At 46.4% G+C, this 12,946-nt stretch overlaps 1 protein-coding gene across 1 annotated transcript in view; it reads right to left on the reverse strand.

Moving 5' to 3' along the window:
- Positions 1–12,946, reverse strand: part of PAAF1 (proteasomal ATPase associated factor 1) — a 145,365-nt gene that overhangs the window by 92,531 nt on the left and 39,888 nt on the right. The window contains exon 4 of the mRNA XM_086933833.1: positions 7,316–7,405. Within this exon, the coding sequence (XP_086789959.1) occupies positions 7,316–7,405 (90 nt within the window). The remainder of the gene's footprint in view (positions 1–7,315; positions 7,406–12,946) is intronic.

Consider the following 12,946-nt stretch of genomic DNA (forward strand, 5'->3'; position numbering starts at 1 on the left):
TGTGGCAGGGTATACTCAGACATGAGTCCCTTTCTCACTGCTCCATCAGGATTCAAGCAAGCCGGGCCGAAGAGGCTGAAATGCCAGAAACCGGTCCCCGGTAGCTTGTCTCCTTTCTGGTAAAGAATTGGCTTGGTAGTTTAGTCTGCCCTGTTCCCATGATGCACTGGGCCAGGGACAGACTGATTTGCATATAGCCAGGTTCTGAGCTGGGATGGGGCAGTGAGATAAATAACGGTGATGGATCAAGCCCTGATCTTTGGACTGGGTAAGAGTGGTCTGCTCAATTCAGACACTCTGTTCATCACCACCCCCTTTTGTAAATCGATTTTGGCCACTATAGGTGTGGCAGGGTATACTCAGACATGAGTCCCTTTCTCACTGCTCCATCAGGATTCAAGCAAGCCGGGCCGAAGAGGCTGAAATGCCAGAAACCGGTCCCCGGTAGCTTGTCTCCTTTCTGGTAAAGAATTGGCTTGGTAGTTTAGTCTGCCCTGTTCCCATGATGCACTGGGCCAGGGACAGACTGATTTGCATATAGCCAGGTTCTGAGCTGGGATGGGGCAGTGAGATAAATAACGGTGATGGATCAAGCCCTGATCTTTGGACTGGGTAAGAGTGGTCTGCTCAATTCAGACACTCTGTTCATCACCACCCCCTTTTGTAAATCGATTTTGGCCACTATAGGTGTGGCAGGGTATACTCAGACATGAGTCCCTTTCTCACTGCTCCATCAGGATTCAAGCAAGCCGGGCCGAAGAGGCTGAAATGCCAGAAACCGGTCCCCGGTAGCTTGTCTCCTTTCTGGTAAAGAATTGGCTTGGTAGTTTAGTCTGCCCTGTTCCCATGATGCACTGGGCCAGGGACAGACTGATTTGCATATAGCCAGGTTCTGAGCTGGGATGGGGCAGTGAGATAAATAACGGTGATGGATCAAGCCCTGATCTTTGGACTGGGTAAGAGTGGTCTGCTCAATTCAGACACTCTGTTCATCACCACCCCCTTTTGTAAATCGATTTTGGCCACTATAGGTGTGGCAGGGTATACTCAGACATGAGTCCCTTTCTCACTGCTCCATCAGGATTCAAGCAAGCCGGGCCGAAGAGGCTGAAATGCCAGAAACCGGTCCCCGGTAGCTTGTCTCCTTTCTGGTAAAGAATTGGCTTGGTAGTTTAGTCTGCCCTGTTCCCATGATGCACTGGGCCAGGGACAGACTGATTTGCATATAGCCAGGTTCTGAGCTGGGATGGGGCAGTGAGATAAATAACGGTGATGGATCAAGCCCTGATCTTTGGACTGGGTAAGAGTGGTCTGCTCAATTCAGACACTCTGTTCATCACCACCCCCTTTTGTAAATCGATTTTGGCCACTATAGGTGTGGCAGGGTATACTCAGACATGAGTCCCTTTCTCACTGCTCCATCAGGATTCAAGCAAGCCGGGCCGAAGAGGCTGAAATGCCAGAAACCGGTCCCCGGTAGCTTGTCTCCTTTCTGGTAAAGAATTGGCTTGGTAGTTTAGTCTGCCCTGTTCCCATGATGCACTGGGCCAGGGACAGACTGATTTGCATATAGCCAGGTTCTGAGCTGGGATGGGGCAGTGAGATAAATAACGGTGATGGATCAAGCCCTGATCTTTGGACTGGGTAAGAGTGGTCTGCTCAATTCAGACACTCTGTTCATCACCACCCCCTTTTGTAAATCGATTTTGGCCACTATAGGTGTGGCAGGGTATACTCAGACATGAGTCCCTTTCTCACTGCTCCATCAGGATTCAAGCAAGCCGGGCCGAAGAGGCTGAAATGCCAGAAACCGGTCCCCGGTAGCTTGTCTCCTTTCTGGTAAAGAATTGGCTTGGTAGTTTAGTCTGCCCTGTTCCCATGATGCACTGGGCCAGGGACAGACTGATTTGCATATAGCCAGGTTCTGAGCTGGGATGGGGCAGTGAGATAAATAACGGTGATGGATCAAGCCCTGATCTTTGGACTGGGTAAGAGTGGTCTGCTCAATTCAGACACTCTGTTCATCACCACCCCCTTTTGTAAATCGATTTTGGCCACTATAGGTGTGGCAGGGTATACTCAGACATGAGTCCCTTTCTCACTGCTCCATCAGGATTCAAGCAAGCCGGGCCGAAGAGGCTGAAATGCCAGAAACCGGTCCCCGGTAGCTTGTCTCCTTTCTGGTAAAGAATTGGCTTGGTAGTTTAGTCTGCCCTGTTCCCATGATGCACTGGGCCAGGGACAGACTGATTTGCATATAGCCAGGTTCTGAGCTGGGATGGGGCAGTGAGATAAATAACGGTGATGGATCAAGCCCTGATCTTTGGACTGGGTAAGAGTGGTCTGCTCAATTCAGACACTCTGTTCATCACCACCCCCTTTTGTAAATCGATTTTGGCCACTATAGGTGTGGCAGGGTATACTCAGACATGAGTCCCTTTCTCACTGCTCCATCAGGATTCAAGCAAGCCGGGCCGAAGAGGCTGAAATGCCAGAAACCGGTCCCCGGTAGCTTGTCTCCTTTCTGGTAAAGAATTGGCTTGGTAGTTTAGTCTGCCCTGTTCCCATGATGCACTGGGCCAGGGACAGACTGATTTGCATATAGCCAGGTTCTGAGCTGGGATGGGGCAGTGAGATAAATAACGGTGATGGATCAAGCCCTGATCTTTGGACTGGGTAAGAGTGGTCTGCTCAATTCAGACACTCTGTTCATCACCACCCCCTTTTGTAAATCGATTTTGGCCACTATAGGTGTGGCAGGGTATACTCAGACATGAGTCCCTTTCTCACTGCTCCATCAGGATTCAAGCAAGCCGGGCCGAAGAGGCTGAAATGCCAGAAACCGGTCCCCGGTAGCTTGTCTCCTTTCTGGTAAAGAATTGGCTTGGTAGTTTAGTCTGCCCTGTTCCCATGATGCACTGGGCCAGGGACAGACTGATTTGCATATAGCCAGGTTCTGAGCTGGGATGGGGCAGTGAGATAAATAACGGTGATGGATCAAGCCCTGATCTTTGGACTGGGTAAGAGTGGTCTGCTCAATTCAGACACTCTGTTCATCACCACCCCCTTTTGTAAATCGATTTTGGCCACTATAGGTGTGGCAGGGTATACTCAGACATGAGTCCCTTTCTCACTGCTCCATCAGGATTCAAGCAAGCCGGGCCGAAGAGGCTGAAATGCCAGAAACCGGTCCCCGGTAGCTTGTCTCCTTTCTGGTAAAGAATTGGCTTGGTAGTTTAGTCTGCCCTGTTCCCATGATGCACTGGGCCAGGGACAGACTGATTTGCATATAGCCAGGTTCTGAGCTGGGATGGGGCAGTGAGATAAATAACGGTGATGGATCAAGCCCTGATCTTTGGACTGGGTAAGAGTGGCCTGCTCAATTCAGACACTCTGTTCATCACCACCCCCTTTTGTAAATCGATTTTGGCCACTATAGGTGTGGCAGGGTATACTCAGACATGAGTCCCTTTCTCACTGCTCCATCAGGATTCAAGCAAGCCGGGCCGAAGAGGCTGAAATGCCAGAAACCGGTCCCCGGTAGCTTGTCTCCTTTCTGGTAAAGAATTGGCTTGGTAGTTTAGTCTGCCCTGTTCCCATGATGCACTGGGCCAGGGACAGACTGATTTGCATATAGCCAGGTTCTGAGCTGGGATGGGGCAGTGAGATAAATAACGGTGATGGATCAAGCCCTGATCTTTGGACTGGGTAAGAGTGGTCTGCTCAATTCAGACACTCTGTTCATCACCACCCCCTTTTGTAAATCGATTTTGGCCACTATAGGTGTGGCAGGGTATACTCAGACATGAGTCCCTTTCTCACTGCTCCATCAGGATTCAAGCAAGCCGGGCCGAAGAGGCTGAAATGCCAGAAACCGGTCCCCGGTAGCTTGTCTCCTTTCTGGTAAAGAATTGGCTTGGTAGTTTAGTCTGCCCTGTTTCCATGATGCACTGGGCCAGGGACAGACTGATTTGCATATAGCCAGGTTCTGAGCTGGGATGGGGCAGTGAGATAAATAACGGTGATGGATCAAGCCCTGATCTTTGGACTGGGTAAGAGTGGTCTGCTCAATTCAGACACTCTGTTCATCACCACCCCCTTTTGTAAATCGATTTTGGCCACTATAGGTGTGGCAGGGTATACTCAGACATGAGTCCCTTTCTCACTGCTCCATCAGGATTCAAGCAAGCCGGGCCGAAGAGGCTGAAATGCCAGAAACCGGTCCCCGGTAGCTTGTCTCCTTTCTGGTAAAGAATTGGCTTGGTAGTTTAGTCTGCCCTGTTCCCATGATGCACTGGGCCAGGGACAGACTGATTTGCATATAGCCAGGTTCTGAGCTGGGATGGGGCAGTGAGATAAATAACGGTGATGGATCAAGCCCTGATCTTTGGACTGGGTAAGAGTGGTCTGCTCAATTCAGACACTCTGTTCATCACCACCCCCTTTTGTAAATCGATTTTGGCCACTATAGGTGTGGCAGGGTATACTCAGACATGAGTCCCTTTCTCACTGCTCCATCAGGATTCAAGCAAGCCGGGCCGAAGAGGCTGAAATGCCAGAAACCGGTCCCCGGTAGCTTGTCTCCTTTCTGGTAAAGAATTGGCTTGGTAGTTTAGTCTGCCCTGTTCCCATGATGCACTGGGCCAGGGACAGACTGATTTGCATATAGCCAGGTTCTGAGCTGGGATGGGGCAGTGAGATAAATAACGGTGATGGATCAAGCCCTGATCTTTGGACTGGGTAAGAGTGGTCTGCTCAATTCAGACACTCTGTTCATCACCACCCCCTTTTGTAAATCGATTATGGCTCACTAATGAGCATAGAGAACATCTTATGGTGCCCCTGGAACCTGGGGATATTCGAGCTGCCCTTAACGCAATGCATGTGGGTGGCGCCTCTGGCATAGATGGCCTTACGGTAGCCTTCTATAAGGCGTTTCAAGATATACTTATACCTCACTTGATCAAGCTTTTTGAGGAAATGGCAGAGACCGAGATGAAGCCCACTTCGATGAGTGAAGAACTGATCATTGCCATCTTGAAATCCGGTAAGCCACCCGACAGTTGCTCTTCTTTTAGACCGCTATTGCTACTAATGTGGATGCTAAGCTCTTCGCTAAGGTACTTACGAACCGACTGGCCCCTATAGTGCCATTGGTGGTCTGCCCAGAACAGGTGGGATTTGTTTCTTGTGGGAGCATAACTTACAACCTTAGAACAGTATTTGGTGCTATTCAAAGGATAGACCCCAACATTCGGGCTCCAGCAGTCTTTCTGAATGCTAAAAAAGCGCTAGACTTTGTGGGATGGGTTTTTATGGAGGCAGTACTCCGACCGGTTGGGGTTGGCGTAGTCTTTATTCGACTAGTCACAATCCTGTACACGACCCCCTACTGCCAGGATACGAATGGTTGACACGGATATCTCCCTCATCATGATTACTAGGGGAACTCAATAGGGGTGCCCGCTATCTCCCCTCCTATACGCCTTAGTGGCAGAGCCCACAGCGTATGCCTTGAGGGAATACCATGGACACAGGAGATTGCGCTTCCAGGGCTACCGGCTCTTTGTGTCAGCATACGAGGATGATACATTGCGTTACGCCCGGAACCCGGAGGGACATTTAATGCCAGTGCTCAGGGAGGTTGGGAGTTTAGCGGAGTTGTCGGGCCTCAAGGTAAACTGGGATAAATTCATAATTTTCCCTTTGACCCAAACAATGACTCCCAGGCAGCTTGACTTCCCTTTACAGTGGTCAACAGACTCTGTGCGCTATTTAGGCATACAAATTCACACAGACCCAGGTAAAGTGCTACTGGATAGTTATGGGAAGGCTATTCGCAAACTAGAGAATGACATGATTTGTTGGAATAGGTTGCTCCTACCATTAATAGTTCGCATCTCCATCATGAAGATGATCGTGCTCCCCAGATCACGGTTTTTATTCCAACATATTCCAATGCTCCTTCCGCGCTCCATATTTGTTATTCTCCGCTCCTTGATGATTATTTATTTATTTTATTTATTTTGGGATTTTATAAAGCGCCTGGCATTACGCGCACCGGCGTGTCCCCGCGCTGAGAGAGAGAGTGAGGTGACAAGAACAGTGAGATTACATCAGAACTGAGCGGAAAAGATGTGTTTTGAGAGCTCTACGGAACTTTGCTTCAGAAGGTTCGAGACGCAGCTCCATCGGAAGCATATTCCAGCTCTTGGCTGCCAGTAGCCTGAAGGATCTGCCTCCCATTCGGGCTTTAGGAATTTTGGGGACTACTAGTAGCCGGGTGCCATAGGATCTAAGCCTATGTCCTGGTCTGTAGGGAGTGATAAGGCGTTGTAGGGTTTTAGGCGCCTTGCCATTGATGATACGATGACAGATGCATAGTGCTTTAAAAGTAATCCTCCCCTTGACTGATTAAGCTAGTCTGAGCAGGAAAGCAACCAAAAGTAAAGTGGGACATGCTTACCTTGCCCTATAACATGGGGGGGGGACGTAATGTACCCGACTTGGAGCTTTGTTATAGAGTGGCGCAGAGCTCAGTGTGCATCCTGATCACCAAAAGAAAAAGGTTTATGAATAAGGGGTGAAACAAGGCAAAATGTCTGTACCTACCAATGCCATCAAAAGACACCAAGAATTCTGGGCAGAATCCAGTGGACGTATGCCTTAGGTGTGCTTTCCATGCTATCTGGCACAGGTGTTTATGCGAGGTTATCTAAGTATGAATTGGCTGAGCCCAGAGATAAAGATGTGAATTTTTAGATGTGAAAGGGTATGCACTTGCAACAATACGAGAACTAATTTGTCATACCAGGTCCTTTTGTAATGCCCAACATACAATGAATTACGTGAAGGTCAGCTGAAGAATATTCCATAACTCACTACATTTGCTCATTTTGTTAACAATTTATATTATTTAAGAGCTTAAATAGTTTAGATATTCTACACTCGATTTTAGAGACCAGATACAAACTGTTTCCAGGAAAAGATTATCAAGTTCTTGTGGTTTTACCTACTCTATAAATCCAGGAACATAATAGATGTAACTCTATAAATCCAGGAACATATTAGATGCAACAGAAGTACAACAGAAAATTCATAACAATTCTATAAAATATCATTGCCATTGGTTCTAACGTAATATCAGACCAACAAGATGTCATCATTACTGTAACAAAAGAAATATAAAATCATCTGGCTTCTACAAACCAATTTGATTTCAGACTTCAATATATTCCTCAAAATATTTACAGAGAAACTAGGGGTGAGTGAGAGGAGGGGTGGGGGGGGGGGTTGTAACAGCAAAATCACTCACACTTTTTTGGTGGATTCTGGAGAATGTGGTGTATGGGGCCACAAACTTCGAAGAAGCATTTTCCTCCGGACAAGATACAAGAATACTTTTCTAGAGGGGGAAAATACAAAACAATGTAAATGTTCTTCTTGCAATCTGCAGAACAGTCATAGGAGCAACATTATTTGTGGTGCCTCAAAAGTAGTAGTATTTCAGTTCATTATTATAAAACAAGTAATACCAACAGAAACGCTGCTTGCTTAGAAAGCTTGGTATATTTTCCGCTTACCTGGAAAAAGGAAAAGAATTACAATGGCTTTGGTCATTACGAAGATAGAAGCAAGGCTTTGTCCTGTGCTACGTTCCTTTTAGCCAGAGCCAAACCAAAAACTAAACCAGCATTGGTATAGCCTATAGGTTTCACCTTTGGGACCTTGTAAGTGTTTATCCATGCAGCACATTATCCTTGGTGCTGTGCCGCCAGGGATTGAAGAGCTATATCATTACTACACACTGGGTCATGCCGCCTGAATCATGAATACATGATGCAGGCATGTGGAATTCCTATGGCTGGACACCCAGGACATATTGGTTGGGGTCAAGGGCAACAAGTTTTTTTTGTTTATTTTGCCCTCGAGACAAGTAAGCACAAACCCTTTGGCTGCCAGATTACAGTACCACATAATGAATCAGGAAAGGGCATGGTCTGCAGTTAAGGTAATATTTGTCAGCAAAAATATTTAATACAACAACACAAACACTTTGTCCAGCAGGCGAACTTCACCACAGTTGTTTTGTTGTACAACAATGGTACAGCCACAGCCGACACGTGTTTCGTCGCCATTTGCGACTTTTTCAAGGCTCCTAAGGTAGGTAGAGTTTGGCTTGAAAATCACGTTTATTTAAGCGAGACGAGTCACACAAGATCTGGAAAACAGTAGGTCAGTAAATCGTACTACTAAAAAATATTTGTGAACTGCATTTTAGCACCAGTGTAGATTTGCTCATGCGAAAATCTGTTGAGGAATAACAAGTCCACTCTCCCACCAACCACTTTTCCCCCAACCCTGGAAGAAGTTTTACTTCTGCCTATGTCAAGAGTACATTTCTAGCCTCTCTCTGTATTGGAAAAGATTAGAGCTGAGCTGATGAAAACCCATAAAACATACAAGTTAGTAGGTTTGCATAGACTCAAAAAGGTATTCCAACCCTGGGGAACTATTTCTTACAGCTACTGCCAGCCCCAGTACGTAGATCTGCAAAAAGGTGGCAAAAATAAGGGAATTACTAGTATTCAAACCCCACTACGGTATGAGCTGGCTATTATCAAAGCTCGTATATGAAGAGATTGCTGGCATAAATAAGTCGGCGCACTACATGGCAACAAAAGGACAAGTGGATTTTGGTACAGGACATGTAGATTTATGAAGCAAACTGTCCCAGGGCAAAGTAGATATATCTTATTAAATTTCACACCCCTGACATGCTTATGACCACTCTGGCTTCACTAAGCCACTTTGCTTGTGTGAGCTCCAGAAAATTACAGTGTTTATTCTGAAGGTTATTCACTTTAATAAAGTTTAGACTGTGACGTAAATAATTAATTTACTCTCTTAATTTCTATGCAGGTAAGTACTTAATCAATAATAACTCAATCGGAAAGAAAGAAAACAGAGTCCGTGGTGTTAGAGTTCTTAGGGGTTTTATTCCTTAAAAAGGAATGGTCAAGACCAGGATATCATGTTCTGACCACCACAGGGGTGTCAGAAGGGATAGAGAGCGCGCTACATTTTATTGATAGTACATAGCTTATATACTTAATTCATGTCATAGGAAACAGTTATAGTAGGCGTAACAGCTGAGAGAAGACAAGATAACAGTATACACGTGTTACTAGTACGTAATCAGAAGGCGTGAACTAGGCGTGAACTGGAGGTGTGTGCTAGAAACGTCACAGGTAGGTGTCACAAAAGGGGTGGCGCTAACAGAAATGTTGCAATGTCAGCAGAAATTGGAAACTTGGATGCGCGCGCAGCTGCATGACGTGTGATTGACGTGAAACTGGAGGGTGCAGGAGACTTGACATTTACACTGACGGAAAGAGACAGAAGTCTGGCATGTCAGATCAACTTGTACTTCTATCATATCTGATATCTGATGTTTAGGAACCATGTTATCTGGACGGAAAGGTCTCTAGGGCAGAAGCTATTCTATACTAATTGTGGATGCGTGTATAAGCGCCTAAGTGTCTGCATGAGAAGCGTGGGGGCACGGGCCTTCCATGGGAGCATGGCAACAAGGGCTATGAATTACTTGAATTACTTGCACAGAGACAGGCCGGCCCTTTGGCTCTGCAGCTGGGGGGGGATGTTTACTGAAACTAGCAGGCAGGAATGTATTTTCGGGGAGCGGAACAGATAACTCGAAGGTTATAGTCAATCTTGGCAGGCAGCAGGCTGAGCTGAGCGCGAGGGGCCGCGCTGAAAGTAAGTCAGAGTTCACGGGTACAGAGGCAGCCTGGGCAGAGGCCCTTGGAGCCAGAAGTCAGAAAAGAGGCTCGGTGGCAGAAATTCAGGGCCTACTCAGCTGAGCTGAAAAACAGAGAAGTACACCACAAAAAGACGTTGGCATGGCATACTTAGGAACGGACTATTTAATCCATTCAGGGTGGATCTGAAAGAGGACATGTTAACGTTGGACGCAAATGTATTTGCGTCTTCATAGCTGGTACAGGAGGGAAGTTACATGCACTTTAACTCGTACATGGAGACGGTGGGGTACACGCTAGGGAACACAATTTGACCATAAAATTTATATTCCCTCCTTGTTCCCTACGGACCCTTCATGATATATCGATCATCATAAATTGATCAGTTTGTTCTTGTAACATAATTTGTTCATCTCTCTTCCGTTGTCTATTTGAGAGAAAACTGGAATGTTCAATGCACGATGTGGCACACAGTCCACATATCGCCGGCCCACACTGTAGGCACAGGCAGCAGCTGAATACTATGACAAGGCCAAAACCTAGGAAGGATAGGATCTTCCATCCCCAAGCAGTTAACGTTGTCCAGAACCAACCGGACCAAGTCCAGGTGCCTGGATTCTGATGTATCTGATTTGCAATTTTATGCAGACGGGTAATAGCTTGATAGACAGATGGCGCGTTTTGTGGGATGAAAACGCAGCAACTTGACCCGATGACCTTACAGGCTCCACCTCTATCTGCCAAGATGACGTCAATAACAAGACGATTTTGAAGGACAACAACCCGCATAGCAGATTGCTCCTCTGTTAGGTTACCTAAGGCGGAGGCAGTTTCATGTACTACAGCTTCAAGTGTTCTAGTTAATCTACGTATTAATTTACTGTTTTGGACAGGTCCTAAGAAGAAAAAGAATCCTTTATTAAAATCAGTGTACTGTTCCCATGCCGTTTCTGTGTAGTCGACAAGTGGGATATCTCTTCTGGGTCTATTCTTTACTAGATTTGTATTTCTATGGTAATCAGGGGGAGCTAGGAAAACAGGTGGCAGAAGGAATGCAATATAGCAGGTACCATCCCAATCTGGAGGCAAGCGTATGTATGCGGTATGACCACAAACAAAATAAGAGTGACTGATAGCTTTAAAGGACGATTTACCATGATCACTGAATTCGACCACAGTAGTGCATTTACTATGACCTAAGTGTACTGAACCTTTCTTTCGGACACATAATTCACCAGTGACTGGTAATACTAGTATATGGGGCAGACCTGGTGCAGCCTCGGATTCAACAGTAAGGATCATAAGGCTAATTGTGTAGTTACCTAATCCATATACTTCATTTTCTAGATCAGTTCCTATTCGAGTGGGGAGTCCCTCCTTATCAGGGTAACAGACGTCGAGCAGGACTAAGTTCAAGTTTCCCCAAACCCAGCCCCCATCGAAAACAGCAATATCAGGATCTAAGGAATTCATTATTTTAAACCATGCACCACAGGAGCCATTGTGAGTGAACGGGTACGGAAAGAGGGGAAGGGCTCCCTTGTAATTCTGGTAGGGAGGGAGTCGGCCACATATCCAGCAGTCTGTAGCATTGTTAGTCTGATGGGAGTGGTGTAACATACTAATGAATGTGTTGTTGCGCAGCGCAAGTCTGTATGACAGTTCATGTGGAGGTAACTCACTAAAAGTGTGTTCAGTAGAGACATTGTAAACAGATTGTTCACGCCTGAAAATAGGGTAGTAGATAGGTAGAAGGATGCTAGCAACAATAATTAAAACACTCAGAATAAACATGATTAATAGTGTCACTATACAGTGACTACGGAGTGATTTGCAATATGCACGTTTTTTTTGAATCGTCTCTCTCTCTTTCTATCTCGATCTAGGGGATACATGTCAGAAACTATTTAACCGATTCACCTAGGGGAGGACTTAAACAATTAAACTGTCTGACTTGCTAGATCGGAGTTTCGACCGGTACTCCTCTTGGGGAGTTTTTTCTCGTTCGGTAACTGTAAAGTCTTTTGGCTCAACACAGTCTTTGGTGGGGGTGGACGAGTCTCGGTCTGGTTTCAGTTCATGAAATTTTTTCACATGACTCGTATGGACCCACCCCTTTCTCCCTTCGATCTTCACGGCGGTCCTCGTGGTGAGAAGGACGGTCTTCGGGGATTTCCAGCGGGGCTCCAGCGGACTCTTCCTATCAAAATTTCGCACCAATACTAGGTCCCCAGGATGGACATCGTGCGGCTTTACATCAGTGTTGTCAGGGAAGGCTGCGGCAACCTGTGAACGACATGATTGGAGTGCAGACATCAAGGAGGCAAGGTAATCTGTCAACATATTACAATCAACATCAGTGATCTTTTTAGGAATGGGCGTCCCCCACATATTCGGTGGTCTGCCAAAAACCACTTCGTACGGGGATAGCCCTGATCTCGAGTGGGCGACCATTCTCATGTAGAACAGTGCCACGGGCAGGGCGACTATCCAGTCGACCCCTTTCTCCTGACATATCTTTGCAAGGCGGATCTTTAGTGTCTGGTTATGCCTTTCTACAAGGCCTGCGGCTTCGGGGTGTCGGACACAATGAAATTTCCACTGGTATCCTAACAGTAAAGAAACTTGTTTCATTAGCTCGGACGAGAAGGGTTGTCCGTTATCTGAGTACACGACACGAGGCAAACCGTATCGTGGGAAGAATTCACGAACCAGCTGCTTGGCAGTGGTCGGAGCAGTATAGTCTGAGACTGGGTATGCTTCGGTCCAGCGGGACAGAGCACAAACAACTACAAGGACATACTTGAATCCTCGACAACGGTTCATCTGGATATAATCCATTTGGAGGACTTCAAAAGGGTGATCGGGAGGATGAAATCCACCTTGCTCTACAGGGACGCTTTTACCTGGGTTGAACTGACAACAGATCATGCAAGTACGCACTTTCTGTTTTGCGGCTGCTCGTAAGTGTTTATTGTTCCAAAGATTTTGTAAACTGTCTAACATCGCTTTCTCTCCTAGATGTGCTGGGCTATGTGCTGTATTAATCATGACTTGAACCATAGAGTCAGGGAGAAACCATGTAGATTTTCCCTTCGTCATCCAACCTTGATCTGTCTGGATCCCTCCTAGTTCAATCCATCTCTTTATTTCTTCTGGGGTAG

The sequence above is a fragment of the Lissotriton vulgaris genome, chromosome 8 (genome assembly GCF_964263255.1).
Source record: "Lissotriton vulgaris chromosome 8, aLisVul1.2, whole genome shotgun sequence".
Taxonomy (NCBI): domain Eukaryota; kingdom Metazoa; phylum Chordata; class Amphibia; order Caudata; family Salamandridae; genus Lissotriton; species Lissotriton vulgaris.